This window comes from Bidens hawaiensis, unplaced genomic scaffold (assembly GCF_021521415.1).
Source record: "Bidens hawaiensis isolate Kalapana, Puna unplaced genomic scaffold, B.hawaiensis_p1.1 tig00027096_1, whole genome shotgun sequence".
NCBI classification, from domain to species: domain Eukaryota; kingdom Viridiplantae; phylum Streptophyta; class Magnoliopsida; order Asterales; family Asteraceae; genus Bidens; species Bidens hawaiensis.
In genome coordinates, this window is record NW_027494373.1 from 120,984 (window position 1) to 138,582 (window position 17,599).

The following is a 17,599-nucleotide window of genomic DNA, read 5'->3' on the forward strand; positions in this document are numbered from 1 at the left end:
GCGGGAAGTTCGTTTATTTAATAAACGAACGAACACGAACAAAATATTTGTGTTCGTTTAATTAAACGAACGAACATGAACACATGTTCCGTTCGTTCATTTATGTTCATGAACGTTTGTTTATGTTCGTTTGTATCTGTTTATTTATGTTTGTTTATGTATTAATAGAAAATAATTACTTATTATCTAGATGAGTAATCTAATTAAAGGTTTTTACATTTTTTAATTTGAGTTCATTTAAGTGTTTTCATTTACGTTCGTTTATGCTTGTTTGTGTTCATTTACATTTGTCATCTATGTTCATTTATATTCGTTTATCTTTGTTCAGTTATGTTCGTTTAGATTATAAACAAATGAACATAAATTAACACAAATGTTCATTTTTTTAAATAAACGAAAATGAATATAAATATTTGTTCGGTTAAGTGTTCGTATTCGTTTAAAGTTAAATGAGCGAATAAGAACATATCCTTGTTGGTGTTTGTTTGATTTGTTTACAGACTTTTATTATTCACATTGATGAATACGCCGGTCTCAATTTCTAGGCACTATTGATTTTTATTTGTGTTCGTTTGTGTTCGTGAACCGTTTGTGAACACATTCATTTCCTTAATGAACGAACACGAACATAAAATCTCGTTCGGTAAGTGTTTATGGACGTTCGTAAACACATTATTTCCTTAACGAACGAACATGAACAAAACCTTATTCGTTTTCGTTCAGTTCGTTTACACCCCTGTTTAAACCAATCCATATACAACAAATTTTCTTGAAATAACCAAAATATAATATAAAATTTGCTTCAAATCCGGTTTTAAAGTACAACCAAATTACCACTTGCCACGTGTCACTCTTGATAACACTCTACTTCGCACCTCACCATAACAACCAAGACCCCTACTAAATCAACAGTTAATATTTCAACCATCCAACACACCCCAAAATCCATTCCACGTGGCAGTTTTCCATTTGTTACTCACTTCCTTAATATTTTGTACCAATTGTACATAACCATACCTTAAACTCAACCGATTCTCTGACAGCTTTCAGTTTCAAAATATAATCATTTATTTAAGATTAATAATTAATAATACATTAAGACTTCAATGTTGATTCTATAACATATATATATAACCAAAACGACCTAAAATCGCATTTTAGGTTTTTTTATTAATATAATAAAGCTTCCTCTAATTGAAAGGTATGGTGTTACACTTCATCATTTTTATCATCTCTATGCGTTACATTACGTTTAATTATATTATGAATTTCACCATGTTGAATTTTATCATTGCTTTGATTTTAGGGTTTTTGAGTTATTATTTAGGGTTTGGTCTGGTTAGGGATAGGATTGGTACTGTACCGAAAAGTATAATAAATGAGCGATACCATATATGGATTTTGGTTATGTACTGGTCGTCCGTACCAAAAACTAGGCATGCAAATGAGCACGAACACGAACAAGGATATGCTTGTGTTTGCTTATTTAACTTTAATGAACGTGAACACAAACATATAATTGAATAAATTTTTGTGTTCATGTTTGTTCATTAAGAAAACGGGCATGCTTGTGTCCGTTCATGTTCATTCGTTTAAAACGCAAACGAACAGTTCACAAACACGCACGCACAAAAACAAACATAAATCAACATAAACAGACGTTGATGAACATGAATGAACGAACAAAACATGTGCTCTTGTTCGTTCATTTAATTAAATGGACAAAAAAAATGTGTTCATGTTCTTGCATTTATTAAATAAACAAACTTTCTGTCGAGCAGTTCAAGAACGTTTGGTTCGTTTACAAGCCTACCAAAAACTTGAAAATTAAGTACCGGTAGCAATTGTATTCAGTCAGTACCGGTAGAGTATTGGTACGTTACTTGTTCAGTAAAAAAAAAAACTCATTCCTAGCTTTGATTGTGTTCCAAAACAAATTTGAGTCAGTTTCATCATGTTTCTTATATGATCAGTAAAAAAAGTGTGATAATTTCATGTTCATTTACTAATTTTGATTAGTTATGTGTTATGCAGCTCATGCTGGTTGCTGTGAAACCCTGATTATTATACATTATGGGCCCGAGAATCGTCGTCTCTAGACGACATCTTCCCGGATACAAGTGTCTGATCATCTTATTATTTGTACCAATCCTTTTCACAACAATCTTTAACCACTATGAGAAGATCACATACTTCTTGAGGCCCATTTGGGACACACCACCACGCCCCTTAACGTATTTACCGCATTATTACGCAGAAAACACTTCGATGGAGACGTTATGCCGCCTGCACGGATGGAAAATAAGGAACGAACCGCGCAGAGTGTTTGATGCAGTCATATTCAGTAATGAACTTGACTTGTTAGAAGTTAGGTGGGGTGAACTTGACCCTTATGTCACTAAATTTATTATTCTTGAGTCGAATGCAACGTTTACGGGCCTGCCGAAAGACCTCACTTTTGCTTCGAATCGTGAGCGGTTTTCAAGTTTTGAGGACAAGATTGTTTATGGGTTTCTTCCGGGCGAGTTGGCTAAAGAGGGGAAATGTGTAAGCCCGTTTTCTGTTGAGGGACATCATCGGGTTTCAATGAACGGGCTGATAAGTGGCTCAGGTATTTCTGATGGTGATTTACTTATTGTAGCGGATACTGACGAGATTCCGAGTGGGAATACTATTAAGTTGCTTCAATGGTGTGATGGGCTGCCACCTGTTTTGCATCTTGATATGAAGAAGTATCTGTATTCGTTCGAGTTCCAAACTGACCCGACGTGGAAGGCCACGAGTCATGTGTATGGTCAGCATACTCGTTATATGCACTCGCGCCAAACGGATCTTGTTCTGTCTGATACAGGGTGGCATTGCAGCTTCTGTTTTAAGTATTTGAGTGAGTTTGTGGTTAAAATGACTGCGTACAGCCACGCGGACCGAGTGAAGAACAAAGAGCATTTGGACCATTCGAGAATTCAAGAAAAGATTTGTAATGGAGATGATCTTTATGATATGTTACCAGAAGAATATACTTTCAAGAATTTGATTGGGAAGATGGGATCGATACCGCGTACGGCTTCTGCAGTTCATCTTCCAACTTATTTGATAGAAAATGCAGACAGGTTTAGATTTCTTCTTCCGGGTGGTTGTTTACGCCCACCCGGTTAAGATAAGTATCATGGATAGACATTTATATTAATATTGAATATTTAAAGTTACTATCTAGTGAATCTTTTAGATTTCTTGATGAATAGAAAGCATTGTGTTAGTGATTCATGTCCAAGTATCATCTTTGGCAATACTATGCGCATTGTCATGTCAAAACCAAACTCGTGCCAGATGCATAAACCCGATTATTCGCATGTTAAAATTCTAAACTACAAATTTGCAATAAAAGACATACAAATGTTTATAAAACAAGTGCGTTTAAACTATACCGATCATTTTTAAGTTATCAATTAAAAATAAAGACTTTTTAAGAATATCTATAAATCTTATAGAGTCAACCTGCGTTGGCCCGAACCAAACACATTTAGCCAAACATATCCGTGGGTATGCTCCATGAAAAGTCGGAATTTTGGTTCATAAGGATGGATTTTGATGTTCTGTTATAAATTTTTAGTGCATCTGATTTTAAGGATTGCAGTTTGTGATGTATATCTAGTAGTGTCTTTTGAATTTTTTTTTTCTTTCTTTTCTGAATTGGCTGCTGGCTGCTGCTGCAGTTGAAGAGAGACCGAAGACTCGCTATAACTCGCTAAACTTTTATAATCAATATTATTTACACGATTACTATTATTAATTTTTTCGTTTTTACCTGGCCCATTCACACAATTAAATATTAGGCCTAACCGCCCCGTGGTGAGAATTCCTGAATATTTATGTTGCTAATTTGGATGCAAAGTTTGTGATATTGTGGAGAATGGAAACTGCAGTACTTATTGTCTTTTGTGTGGCTGTTTAGATTTTTGTTTTCATTTATTTATTTATTTTTTTTTTTTATTTTATCCATTAATGGTCTTCATATTTTGGCAGCTGCTGATGTTGTATGACACATTGTGTTCGAAAGTTTCAACTCGTTAGAATTTAACGTATTTGACGTTGAGTGTTGCCACGAAGTATGAAAAGTCATTTGACATAGTGACAAAAGGATTATGCTTATCGAAATGTCGACCTAGCGATGAATACGCTATAAAGTCCCAAAATTAACATGCTCAGTGTTGAAGCCTAGGCATAAGTTTTAAACAATGTATAAGTATTGTAATTTCTACTTGACCGAAACACACAAGAAACTAGGCCATGTGTGTATTAAATGCATGTAACAATACTTATAAAAGTATAGTCAGTAACATACGCATTGCATAACCGATAACGCTAGTACTATGTGTCTCAAATATTTTTCGTCTAGTATTTGTAATATACAAGGTCATATTAATGGTTAGAAACCACCTTTATTGTGCACGAGAATCGCCTAGCAACAAGACACCATAAGAACCATGATCACGTGTAAGTAAATCAATTTTCTGTCAAACCATGCCAACAGAACAAGCGTGTTCATCGATCGAAAACGTGTTTTAAACAGTTGATGTTGTTTTCTGTTCTAAAAAAGTATCTGTTATTGGTTTAATTGCACTCATTAGTCAAATATCTAAAATGGCATCTAACCATATGAAAAAAAATATGAATCTTATAAACCAGAATATATTCTAGAGATTCTATCCATGGGTTGATTTGTATATCTAAAATGTGATTGGTTGAAATGGGGCGAACCTCATCTTTTTATGTTTAACGCTCGTTAATGTGTTAACTAGTTAACTACACCTTAACGCCACGGCATGGTGTTGCTGGCTTTAAGGGTCGACCAACTCATCATAACGCCTTGCATATCAGTATATGGCATCCACAAGGACCACAACGAGCAACGTAAGTATGAATATGCAACACTGATGCAGGAGCATCCGGCCCGACCCAAATGTTATGTTTATTGTTATTTATAAAGGTTGCTAGGTATATTGTTTAGTTAAGTTTTTGGAGATTAAGAATACTGTAAAGAACGTTTGTTCTTGAACCTTTCAGTTCGTCTCTAACCATATGATTGGACGAAGTCTATGAATTAATCAATTGTTTTTTAGCCATTTGATTAAAGCCGTGGATTCGGCATCAAACATATTTATATGTTTTATCGATTCACGCAATACTGATATGCAACCATTGGGATTTTTAGGAAAAAAAACGAAAAAGAGAAAGGATCGGTGTTATAAGAGAATTAAGTAGTGTTTGGTATGCAGAAATGGCAGGGGAATGAAATGACTCACTATGAGAGAATGAAAAAACTAATGTTCGGTTGTTTGATGGAATGGAATCAACGATTACACAAGGAATCTGATTCCATTAAAATCATTTCCTCCCACCCCATTATTTCTTTTTCATTACATTCCTTTTTCACTCTACCGACCATCATTACCATGGTCACCATCACTACCACCGCCACCATGACCACAACTGTCTGAACCCAACGCTACCACTGCCGCCGCCACTACTATCGTTGCCTGACTACCACCACCTGACCACCAGTGCCACCACAACCGCCACCGCAATATTGTCGCCATTGCAACTTTTTTATTTTGGTAAAAAAATTAATTTTTAAATAGGAGTTTTTATCGATTATTTCTATTTCATTCCTATGTATTCTTTATACCAAACAACATAATTAATAATTTATTTCATTCCCATATGTTAACCAAACTTGACAAAGGAATGGTAAGGATCCATTTTGTTCTCTTGTACATTCAATTTCTTCTTTCATTCCATCCCCCAAACCAAACATACCCTTTGAGCCCGTCATATTTCATTCATAATCTAGACCGAAACATAAAAACACAGCAACAAAACATACGGAGACCAGTACTAATCACGCTCCTTACGTTTTTGTAAAAGTAAACATGTTTTTTATTTCTCCTGAGTATCACATGTCAATTGTTTGTCGCATACTAATATGTCATTTGCTAGTTCTATATGTTTTATGTTTCTATGCATCGAAGTATTTTTCGGGTTTATGTATGCTCTTTTTTAAGCTAAGGGGTCTCCTTAAATTCAACCCTCTATCCAGAATAGAGATATATGATTCGTCTGCACCTGACCAGGGGCGTACCCATGACCCCAGTCTTTTTTAAAATAGACGGTATGTTAAATTTTTAATGGTACCCACAAGAACAATTGAGTGAACCCATAATATCAATAATTAAGTTGCTGTGATGGTAACACTGTTGTGTTTTAACTTGTAAGTTAAGAGTTCAAGCCTCATAAGATCAACAGTTAGGTAATATCTTGCATGCTATTTTTTTCTTTACCAAATATGAGTTATACATCGTTTATAGTTAGGTAATATTAGTGGGAGTTAAGAAAAAGGAGATCATCTATGGCATCACAATTATTGGATGTTGGCGGTTGCGGAAAGCTAAGAACAAAAAGTTACATGAACACTGTGTCCCCACTAGAACGATGATAAACCCAAAATTTCTAATGTAGGTTATGAAAAACCTGAACACAAAAAATGGATCCCTGGTGGAAAAAATAATGGATCCGTCACTGCACTTAACTACCCTCACACACTATCAATAATTTTGCTATGTGTGAGATTTTACCGCGTATGGTGGTTGTATTTATCATGAGTACACTAACGTTGTACGCTGAAACTATATTTGTCCAATACCTCATTTTTAAAAGTTTAAGAAAATAAATAAAAATCAAAAAGGTTTTTATTTTGTTTGAGTTTCAAATACTAGAACTGCGCCTGCGCATAATTTTTTTCTCTCACCCATAAGATAAGCTCCGACCTTTGCATATTACCTTTATACCAAAGACAATAATGCCCGCTTGCAACTAATTGACCATGGCCCGTTTATAGCCAACTAATGCCTTTTATTTTGACTTTCAAAAGTCAAACGTCTTAGGGTGTCGAAGGGTATGACGGTCATTTAACATAAAGCTTATAGAACATGTCAAAATTAAACTGTATATAGTATTTAAGCTAAAAATATACTACACTTTCATTCAAAATCACTGATGGTTGACAGGTCTTTAGCCCGCATCTTATAAGCGTTAATTTCCCCTTTCGGTACGTTAAAGTAAAACTGTAGCTCAAACTCCATTACGGGTCACAAAGAAAAATCAGAACAGGTGTTTGGGATATAACAGAACAAATGTTTTAGATGATAGTATGCGACAAACTACTGTCCTGGAATCTAACTGCCCCGGTGCAACACACCGGGCAAATCACTAGTTAAATCTAAATATCGCGTATGATTTAATTATATGAGCATGCCATTGATGAAGTCAAGTGGTGCCCGTTATGCGAAGGCGAAAAAGAATCAATCAAACGCATCTTCCTTTCTTGTTATGTCACATCGGGCATATGGAAATTTGTTAGTAATTGGTGTACGATTCCTCTAACATATGCTTTTGAGGTTCGAGACCTTCTTAAAATTCACTTAATGGATTTAGATTACAATATGTTTAAAATTTTAAGATAAACAAGTAATCGTTTTTTAAGGTGACATATTTAAACATGCACGCATAGAAAACACATAAACTTGTAAAACAATAACTTAAAAAAAAATTTAATTAGTCATTTGTAACACATACACATATTATCGTGATATACATTTACAAAAGAGGACGCGACATAGTTTATGTATTTTTTAGCCAAAGAAAAAAAACGTAAACGTTTCTTAACAAAGCAATAATCTTCGTAAATACTTGCCTTTGTCTCTTCCCCATTCGTAACGTATTTTTTGTAAAATTTACTGTTCCAAAAAAACAAAAAAAAAAATGATACTTTTATAAGGTTGATTATTAGATGTTAACAAATTTTATAAGGATACTTATGTTAGATAAACATTTATTCTTGTATAACCCACCATTAGCTATCAAAATAGCCAACCATTATTGATATTTAAACAAAGAAAAATCTACTCCCGCGGTTTAAGGAGTCCACATCCCGTCTTACGAAAGTTTAATCGGGTATTTGAGGTTAGTTCTAACCGATATTAAAAAAAGAAGAATGGTGAATTTATTAACTGTGTTGAAATGCCAAATATAACCCAAAAAAAGGGAACTTCTTCTAACAACAAGTGAGAAGCCCAACAACAAGAAAATTAAAAAATAATAATAATAATAATAATAATAATAATAATAATAAAAACGAATTAAGAAAATTTCTTATCCAAGACTAAAGGACCTAAAATGCAAACATGATAAAAAACAATACCATTCTAAAAATTGTTTTTTCAAATCATACATATATAATAATGTCAAATTAGAAATAAAAAGTATAAAATTTAAAAATAATATATAGTATAATTTTTGGTTACTAACTTTGGTCACATAAAACACTATAAATTGCCATACCAACACACACATAATCATCATATCATTAAAAAAAACTCCTGATTCATCAAACCATACTCTGCTGATTGTATACCTAAACACCAAAATAGGTAGACCATCGATGATCGTAGTTACGAAAGCATATAGAGAAGCATTGCTGTGAGATTCCAAACCTTGTGGTGAACACATCAAGGTAAAGTCCTGGTCCGGCTGGAAGATGACCTCTTGAAAGTTGAAACCACCCATTCTCGTGTGTTAATGTCAAATCAGAAAATCATGCACTCAATAGGATCATTAGGAACAGCATGATCATTAACCATCAAATACGAGAAGGTTACAAATGATCTCTCAATCACCCTCGACCTGTGATTTCTGATGTGTGGAAACTCAGCCGGTAAGTCTTATGCTGTTCTTTCTTTGAGTCAAAAATCTGTCTTCATCTTCTATATGCTCGTAGTGTACCCATTGTTGCTGATAAAAATAGACGTACATTCACCAGGGGCTCCAATTCATCATGCAAGTTGGCCATTAAATCTTGACGGAGTACCAATGTGTGCACCGGCAGTGTGTTGCGTATGGACACAAGCACAACATGTTGGTTCTCAATATGGATTTGTGATGGATGGTTGAACTCGCCTTCATTAAACTTTTACACAAGATTTGAGACCTCATGTTGCTGATGTTGGTTGCGAGAGTTGTAGGTAAACAATCGGTACACTATTGCTTCATGAAACAAGGCTATGGTGAAATCCAAAGAGTCTTGTCTGCCTGGAACCACCATTGTGCCTCGTCTTGCCATCCCTGGAGTGACAAATTCAGCCCATTGATGATCAATTCTGGTGAACCTCTTTGTCCAAATATTGTAAACCGCAAACTCGTGGTTTATGATACCTGTCAAGGTATGGTTGTGATCCCTGTTCTGGTGATGAACGTCTCCCCATAATTTCCAGGTTGCACTGGAACTGTAAATCTTCTTGGTAGCAACCGAACTCTTGTGTGCAGATTGAACATGTATAACACATTCTCTGTTGGGCTAAACACATTCTCTTCGGGAAAAAATTATTCCATAAAACATGAAGTAAACAATAGATCATCCATTACTTTTACTCGATGGGTTGATGATATTCCTACCTTAGATGGAAGAAGAGTTACGGTTTTGGTGGACACTAACATGTACCGGTTTCTACTTCAGTCCTGGCAAGCCTAATGTTAGTCAATCTAATTAGATCATCATCATCATCTAAACACGCCAATTTCATCAATCCGTTCTAAATCAAGGACCATCAAGAATCCTTCATTTGAATATATAAACTCTCGGTCATCATCATATTAAAACTTGAATAAGATAAACAAATCCCATATTCCATATTGAAACTTGAAACACATCATGATTAAATGCCTTACAAAAGAGTGTAGAAAGAGAGATGACATCTTAAAAGCTTGGAATTTTATAATATCTTGATCCCCCAAGTAGTAAAATGGGTACAAGTGGAATTTTGGCCACCAGGGATTCACTTTTCATTATTTATAATAGTAATTTGCTTACTACTTTTATTCATTGAAATTTTATAATAATCACAAAATAAGGTGGTGTTTTTTTTGTCTTTTTTGTTGGACTCTGGTATCCAGATCATATGGGGGCAACTTTTGTGCTAGCAGACATAGTGCAACATTGGATATCTTCAACACACTTCTTTAATAGGAATTGGACAAGATCTTGTAACTTTGCATCATCCATGATGTCATTGTGGTTTATAGAAATTTTGCAAATTGTAATTCATTTTTATTGACTGTAAAGTCACTTTAAAATCTTGAAAGGTATACTTTAAACCTTGAGTTGTTTATGAATCACAAACGATTCATGAGTAGATGTAGAAGGGTGAGACTAAAAGCATGAACTTTTAGGTCATTTTACGTATGTTTATGTTCATGAAAAACCTAACTGGGCGTTAATCGCGTCACTTACTTTTGAAAGAAATTTTAAGTTGGAATTACTTAAAAGTTGCTAGAGGCATTGATCTGGATCGGTCATTATATGGAATGAAAATGAAAAGGTTTTATCCTTACTTAAGATGAAAAATATTCGTTACTCATTGTAATTAGTTATTTAAAGTAATAATATGATGTTAGAAGGGATAAATGACGATTGATTTATCAAAAAATAATACATGTTGGTATGGAAATAAGGGTCGCTCACTCATTCACATGACAAAGTTGCTATTTTTGTTTGCATATAATCCTCAAAGTCAAAGATGTTTGCAACACACCCAATGCATGAAAGGATCAGATAATCATGAAGTTAATGGTATTGTTTAATGCTAATCCTATCTGTTTAATTACTTTTTAAAGCGGTTTAGTGTTACTTTTGTAGAGAAAAAATACAAATTTAAAATGGTGTATGAATATTGGGTGGAGAAATTGGGACGACCACTCACTAATTACTATATGTTGTGCTATATCATTATGCAATTAAAATCCACAGTTAATATAAATATTTTATTGAAAAGATATATAATCATGTATCACGTAATTCTCTCAGGTTAAAATAAATTTAATAAATATGCACATATAATGATTGATGTTTGTTTTCAAACATTTTCTAGGTGCTTTTCATGCGGTACGTTAATGATTATAGTGTTTTTTAATAGCTATATTTCATTTACTAAGTTGACTATTTATGATTGTAAGTCCTATTGCGGTTTGGTCCTTAATATAGATGTTGCACATCTAGCCAATAATTGTTTGTATGTATTTGGATGGTGGTTGAATATCTACCAATATGTAAATCCAAAACCTGAAACATTTGAGATGGTTATTCATGCATAGGGTTAGTTCCAAAAGGGAAAATCTCATACATAGTAACCAACTTTCAAAAGTGTTTCAATTAGGTCATTGATGCATATTTTTTCCAAAGTCGGGTTACTAAATCTTCAAATCAAGTCTCACCGATTTTTTTGTGCGTCAAGAAATAAATGGAGGATAAGATGTGGGGGTCGTAATTTACAATATATGTAGTTAAATTTTAAAAAATTAAAAAACATTAATTATATTAAAATTTTAAAATAAAAAATAAAATTCACGTCTCACTCAGCGTCAACTTCAAAAAAAAGATAAAAACATTTCATATGTGAAACAAAAAAGAAAAATGCTAAAAAACATGTTAAAACCTTAAATTTAATCAAACACGAAAGTTGAGTGACTTAATTGGAACACTTTTTAAAATTGAGTGACCTAATTGAAACACTTTTGAAAGTTGGCTACTGTTCTATTCTCTTTTTCTATTTCTTTGGATAATACAAAAATCTGCCAATTTACTAACTTTTACCTTTTATAATTCTAACTTCATTGAATAATAAAATTATATAAAAGTTAAAATAGTAAAATATGTATTTGAAAATTCCAATGGGTAACTTTTAACTAAATAGAAGGGATACCTGATACATGTATTAGCCTAGTATGAGACAAAATTTTACAATTGATTATAGGAAAATGAGTACTAACATACACGCCATAAACCCAACTTATTGTCATCTCTAGTATAGTAAGTAGTATGTACCAAATATGACAGATTTTGTTTTCAAATGTATTCCCCAAACCTTAAAAAAAACACACTATGGTAGTTACTGAAGACAAGGGCCAACACTGGCATGTTGGAGTATGATGGACCGGTGTACCTAACCGACCACAATACACATTTTAAGGGCTTGAGGCTTTCCTTAATCGTATAAACTTCTCAAGATCTCAACGTTTCACCAGCCCAGCTACAAGTAATTCATGTCTCAAACAACCATTTCATTACTTTTGATAAACCAATCCCCTATAGCTCTTCTACAACCGACATGACTTCACCTTCAACCAAAAAGCCTCGATGACTCGAGCACTTTAGCTCCTCTACCACCAACACAATCTAACTAAATTAGAGTTTATTAGACCCTAAATGTATTCGGCAAGTAAAAGGTATAATATGAACTTTGCTATTATTTTTGTTTTATTGAATTGTGAATAAACTCTCTAAAAATTAGCTATATGATTTTTATTAAATTAATGTGTTAAATTTAATAGTTATAAACTATGCTTTTTGATTTTGAATGTTTGTTTGGTTGAATATGAAGTTACCGAATATGAAATTTAAGAGAACGTTGTTGATCATTGTCAATGAAGATAAAGAAACATGGTAGAATCAAGAATGATTAAAGTACCTATGTTAGTTAAGATTTTATGATAATGAAACGGATATCAAAATGTGTAAAGAAAACTCAAAAGTAAACAGAAGCATTATAACAAATGAAACATGGAGCTAACGTGTACGAACTTAAACATTTGTTTTCTAACATGAATGTATCATAGACAAATCACTAGACAAAATATTCCATACTTCTTATTTTAGTTTTGTACACGTAAAATATGTAAAAGAACTTTATATAATAGTAATCAAGTTTATCATATGTTTTATTAAAGTCATTCAAGGTTCTTTTCCCCTTAAAGTCACTCAAATTTCATTAAGTTATTTCAATATTGGAAATTTTTGATAGATATATATATATATAGAGGAGATTTCAAATGAGAACCCCTTTGAGTTTTAAGAACTCGAAAGAACTCAGTGTAACGATTTTTTTTTTCGAATTTTTTTTACACATGCGTAATATATGTAAGTTACATACACGTAAAAAAATTACAGAATTTTTACGCACCGAGCCGACTTTTACACATGCGTAGCTGACTTTTAGTATGCACGCAGGCAAATAGATTGAGGTAGCTGGCTTGAGGAGGGGGACACATGGCATGAACGGAAGAGACTGGCATCAACGAAGAAGTGTCATGATTGTTTTAATCGATGTTTATGGAAAGACAATTTGTATGTTAAGACAAAAATGAATGTTTTGTAATGTGATGTTTGAAGTTTTAAGTTATTCTGCGAAAGTTTTAATTAACTCTGATTTTAGGATTGTGTTTAGCGGTACCAATTTTGAGGGGAGCGAAGGAAGTCACCGATTCTTGATATCCATATTTGAAGGTTCAAGTGTAGAAATGTGCTCAAGATGGTGAAAACAAATGTATGAATTTATATTTATAACTGAAAATACATTCATATTATATATATATATATATATAGGAATCAATCGGTCCTTTCCCTGTTGAAGAAGCGATACGGAAACCGCCAACCGTGAGGGGACTGCAGACGTGGCACGTGACGTTGGTGCCGGTTCTAATTGTTGTCCTCCAGATTGATGTTCTTCCACTGAATGTCGGCAACGGCAGCGACGATGGAAACTAAAGTTGACTAAACTGATTGATTAATCTTGACTTGTCCAACCGATTCATAATGTGGATCACACGAACGGCTGTTGTTGCAAGGTTTGAAACATTGATCGGCGGTTACGCCGGTTAATGATGATGGGGTTTCGTGATATCAGGGCTCTGATGTACAAATCTTCAAAATGGCCACTGGGCGGTTCTACAAATCAATATTTGGTCATTGAGCATGATGCTTCGTCTTTACAGGCGATAGTTCGATTTACCGACCGATTGTTCTGCAAATCTCAAGGACGCTGTTATGAGGAGACGCCAAATATATATATGGATGTAGCGTATGTTCGGAGGAGATGCAACGGTTTTATGACGGTTATTTGATTTGCTTACTTCGACGGTATCCAAGACGGTTAAAATGCACTAAATTGAATATTAATTTTTTAATTTTTAATAGACTCCAAATAAAAGGAAAAAAAAGGTAACGATTCATCAAAAAGGGTACGGTTAATCAAATCGTTTAAAAGAATAAATGGTGTCTTGTAATTGCAATATACATTGAGAGACTTGTATGTAAAAATAATATTTAAAAAAAAAAGAAAGTGGTGGTTGTATTTGTTGAAGAGTTGGATTCATCGGTTCAATATTATAATATTAAAAAAAATAGGGATATACGATACTTTGTTTTAAAAAATAATATAAATTAGAAAAAAAAATGAAAGGATAAAACCACGGGGAAAGATTAGCATGGGAAGAAAAATTACAAAAAGCTAACTAATTTTTTTCCTTCCAATTCTAATGTAGTATAGAGAGAATATCTATATCTATACTCTTTGATAAAAAGCTACAAGTTTTGACACTTGTCACTCTCACATTAAACCTCATAATTTTTAACAAATTTATAATAGTAATATAATATTTATCATTCTTAAAATTTATGCTTTAAAATTGGTTAACTTAATATTTATTTTCTATTTTTCTTAGATATTTGATATTTATAATAATATTTTACTTTAAAGTTGTTTTAAAACTATAGTACAACGACTATGTATTAATAGTGTTTAATAGGTTTATTGCTTCTTGTATATTGATTATTTATTAAATATTGTATTTTCAAAGAACTATCCGCATAGTAGACGGGTCTCAAACTAGTACATATTATAAACATTTGTATTCTAAAATAGTTGTTAAGTGATAGCCTGGTTGATTCTCCTATGAGAGATCGCTGGTTCAAGCCTAGACGCTTGTGTATGAGGAGCAGTTTTACCCGATTGTTGAGGGGTTTTCGGCTTTCCATCTATCAAGGGTGTTCGAATTGATTTTAAGACGTCCAAAAATTATGACTGAAATCTCGTCACAACTAGACTTTGGAAAAACAAACATTGTTAAAAAATAATAAACAGTATTGTTTTATTATTTAAAGGTTTCTATTTATAATTCCACCTATAAAATAAAACTTTGTTTACAGTTAGGGTTTTGTCCATCCCCTTATCGCCGTCGATCAATCAATGGCCGAAGAACAACCAGCCGCCGCCGTCGAACAGACACCAGCAGCTGATCCATCACAAGAAATGGATCTGGAAACCCAGCACTCCAATACCGAATCAGCTGCCAACGGCACCAAACGAGAAAGAGACGAACCAGAAACCCTAACCGAAGCCAAAAAGCCGAAGGTCGATGAAGACAACGAGAAGTCCGTTGAAGAACAGAGACTCGAGAAGAGAGAAGAAGCGGAAACCGGACCGGTTACTGTTGGTTATAAGAAGTTTGAGACGTCTGTGGAGATGTATGATTACTTTTTTAAGTTTCTTCACTACTGGCCTCCTAATCTCAATATTAATAAGGTATTTTAAACTCTCTTAGGCTTCAAGAAACAGGATTAAATACATTTTATTCTTAACATGAAAACAGTTGGAACCAATTTGCTGTTATTGTTAGGTTTATTTCTACAGGTGTTTGCCGTTATTTTTTGTTCGTATTTGCTAATTTTTGATTATGAGATGTTATAAGTATTTGCTGATTTATATTTTGTTGTTATTATTAGATTTTTATAATTATTTGCTATACTTGCTGTTATTATTTTGTTCTTGGTTTTTATTCTTTGTTGTAATTTTTAGGTTTTTTTCTTTGTTATTATAAATCATGGTTTATGTAGATTGGTATTGTAGTTGGTATTGTTTATTACGTTCTCATTTTTTAATAAATTGGTATTATTTCCTATGTTCTCATGTTAAGATTAAAATGTACATGAACCTTCCCCCAGGCTTCAATAGGTGTTCTTTTTTTATTGTTTATTTAATAGACGAACGAACAAACATGCACAATTTTTTTGTTCATTTTATTACATGAACGAGCATGAACACATTTTTTGTTTGTTCATTTACGGTCGTTAACGTTGTTTATGTCATTCTTCTTACTTTCGTATATGTTCGCCAGTTTATGTCCATTTGTTTATTTCTTTTAATTCATTTAACTATGTAGTTTTATAATTTTTTAAAGATAATTAAGCATGTATTATACTTCAATTGGTGTTTGTTTATGTTCATCTATATTTGTTCTTTTGTGTTTGTTCCTTTAGAATATTAACGAATGAACATAAACGGACACAAAAATGTTCATTTTCTTAATGAACGAACATAAACAGGAGCCGTTTGTGTTCAATTAAAGTGAAATGAATGAGCATGCTCTAATAATGTGTAGCAGCTTAAATCATGTGACTTTTTTTTTGGCATGTTTTTTTGGTATAAGTTGGTACACAAATAATGCTCTAATTATGTGACAGTTTGCTCTTGTAAATGATGTACTTATTATTTGCTTTAATATTTACTGCAGTATGAGCATGCAATGTTACTGGACTTACTAAAAAAGGGTCATTTAGAAGCAGCTAAAAAGATAGGGGCAGGCATCAAAACTTTCCAAGTGCGGTATCATCCGCAGTATAAAAGCAGATGCTTTTTTCTTGTGAGAGAGGATGGCTCTGCTGATGATTTCAGTTTCAGGAAGTGTGTTGATCACATTCTTCCTTTGCCTGAAAACATGACAGTGAAATATGATGTCAACAAGGCGATGGGTGGCGGTAGAGGTGGCGGCAAGGGTGGTGGTCGTGGAAATTGGCGTGGGCGCGGTCGAGGGGGCAAACCGAGGAACTGACGAAGATTTTTGTCTTTTTATTGTGTTTTTGTTTGGATGTTGAACTTAAGGTATGAACGAGTTATAATGTAATATGTATGCATTATTGGTTTTACATTCTTGAATATTTTGGATAAACCCAAAGTGATTTTAACCAAGTCTCATGATACCTGTTGCATGTTATCTGGTGTATACACATTACACACTGTATGGTGTATCTCATGTAAGGTAAATTGCTCGTTACGGGACCAAAACTAGATCCAAAAAATAAGTTCGTGAAGTTAGTATACTTGAAATTAATAAAGCGAAACAAAAACACGGGCGTTGCGGTAGCAAGATGACATGAATTTGGTTGGTACGTAAAGATGCTGGCAGGAAAAAATCGACAAAATCAACCTGTAATATGTCTAAAACAACTTGGACGCGTGTTTGGTGAGGAATGCAGCAGGCTGCATGAGTCGAACCTGTGAAGCACGCCGAAACGAAGCAGGACATACCACCTGGCACCTAGCATGTTTGGTTTGTAGCTCATCATATGTGCATAAAAACTATTAAAATAATTAAGAAAAAACAAAAAAAACAAACAAACTTTGTGACTCCAAACCATTAATTTTTATCTATAAGTATAAATTTGTAAACAGTTAATATGGAAGGAAATTAATAGGTTTATAACTTTTAAATTGTTTGATAAGTAATTTAGTTAAGTCAAAACATTATTAAATTTAAACTCAAATAATTGTAAATTTATAATCAGTCACTTTTTAAGACATTTATTTTTGTTGGCTAACACATGCTCTAATCCTACTACTAAGACCATCTCCAACCGTTTTTAGTTTAAACCAGCCAC

General features: G+C 33.4%; 2 protein-coding genes across 2 annotated transcripts; both read left to right on the forward strand.

Annotated features, from left to right (window-relative positions):
* Window positions 1–1,935: 1,935 nt before the first annotated feature.
* Window positions 1,936–3,156, forward strand: LOC143574748 (uncharacterized). The gene has a single exon (XM_077059289.1). It carries the CDS (start codon window positions 2,074–2,076, stop codon window positions 3,154–3,156), a length of 1,083 nt encoding a protein of 360 aa, XP_076915404.1. The 5' UTR covers window positions 1,936–2,073.
* An 11,933-nt stretch (window positions 3,157–15,089) lies between these two features.
* LOC143574759 (protein EMBRYO DEFECTIVE 514-like) lies at window positions 15,090–16,910 on the forward strand. The gene is made up of 2 exons (XM_077059301.1): window positions 15,090–15,467; window positions 16,456–16,910. Exons 1-2 carry the CDS (start codon window positions 15,132–15,134, stop codon window positions 16,771–16,773), a joined length of 654 nt encoding a protein of 217 aa, XP_076915416.1. The 5' UTR covers window positions 15,090–15,131; the 3' UTR covers window positions 16,774–16,910.
* The last annotated feature ends 689 nt before the right edge of the window (window positions 16,911–17,599 follow it).

Bases quoted from the DNA above. Each gene is read 5' to 3' on its own strand.
- LOC143574748 (XM_077059289.1), top strand. From the start codon at position 2,074: ATGGGCCCGAGAATCGTCGTCTCTAGACGACATCTTCCCGGATACAAG.
- LOC143574759 (XM_077059301.1), top strand. From the start codon at position 15,132: ATGGCCGAAGAACAACCAGCCGCCGCCGTCGAACAGACACCAGCAGCT. The intron at 15,468-16,455 runs GTATTTTAAACT...TATTTACTGCAG, and splicing joins CTAATCTCAATATTAATAAG to TATGAGCATGCAATGTTACT.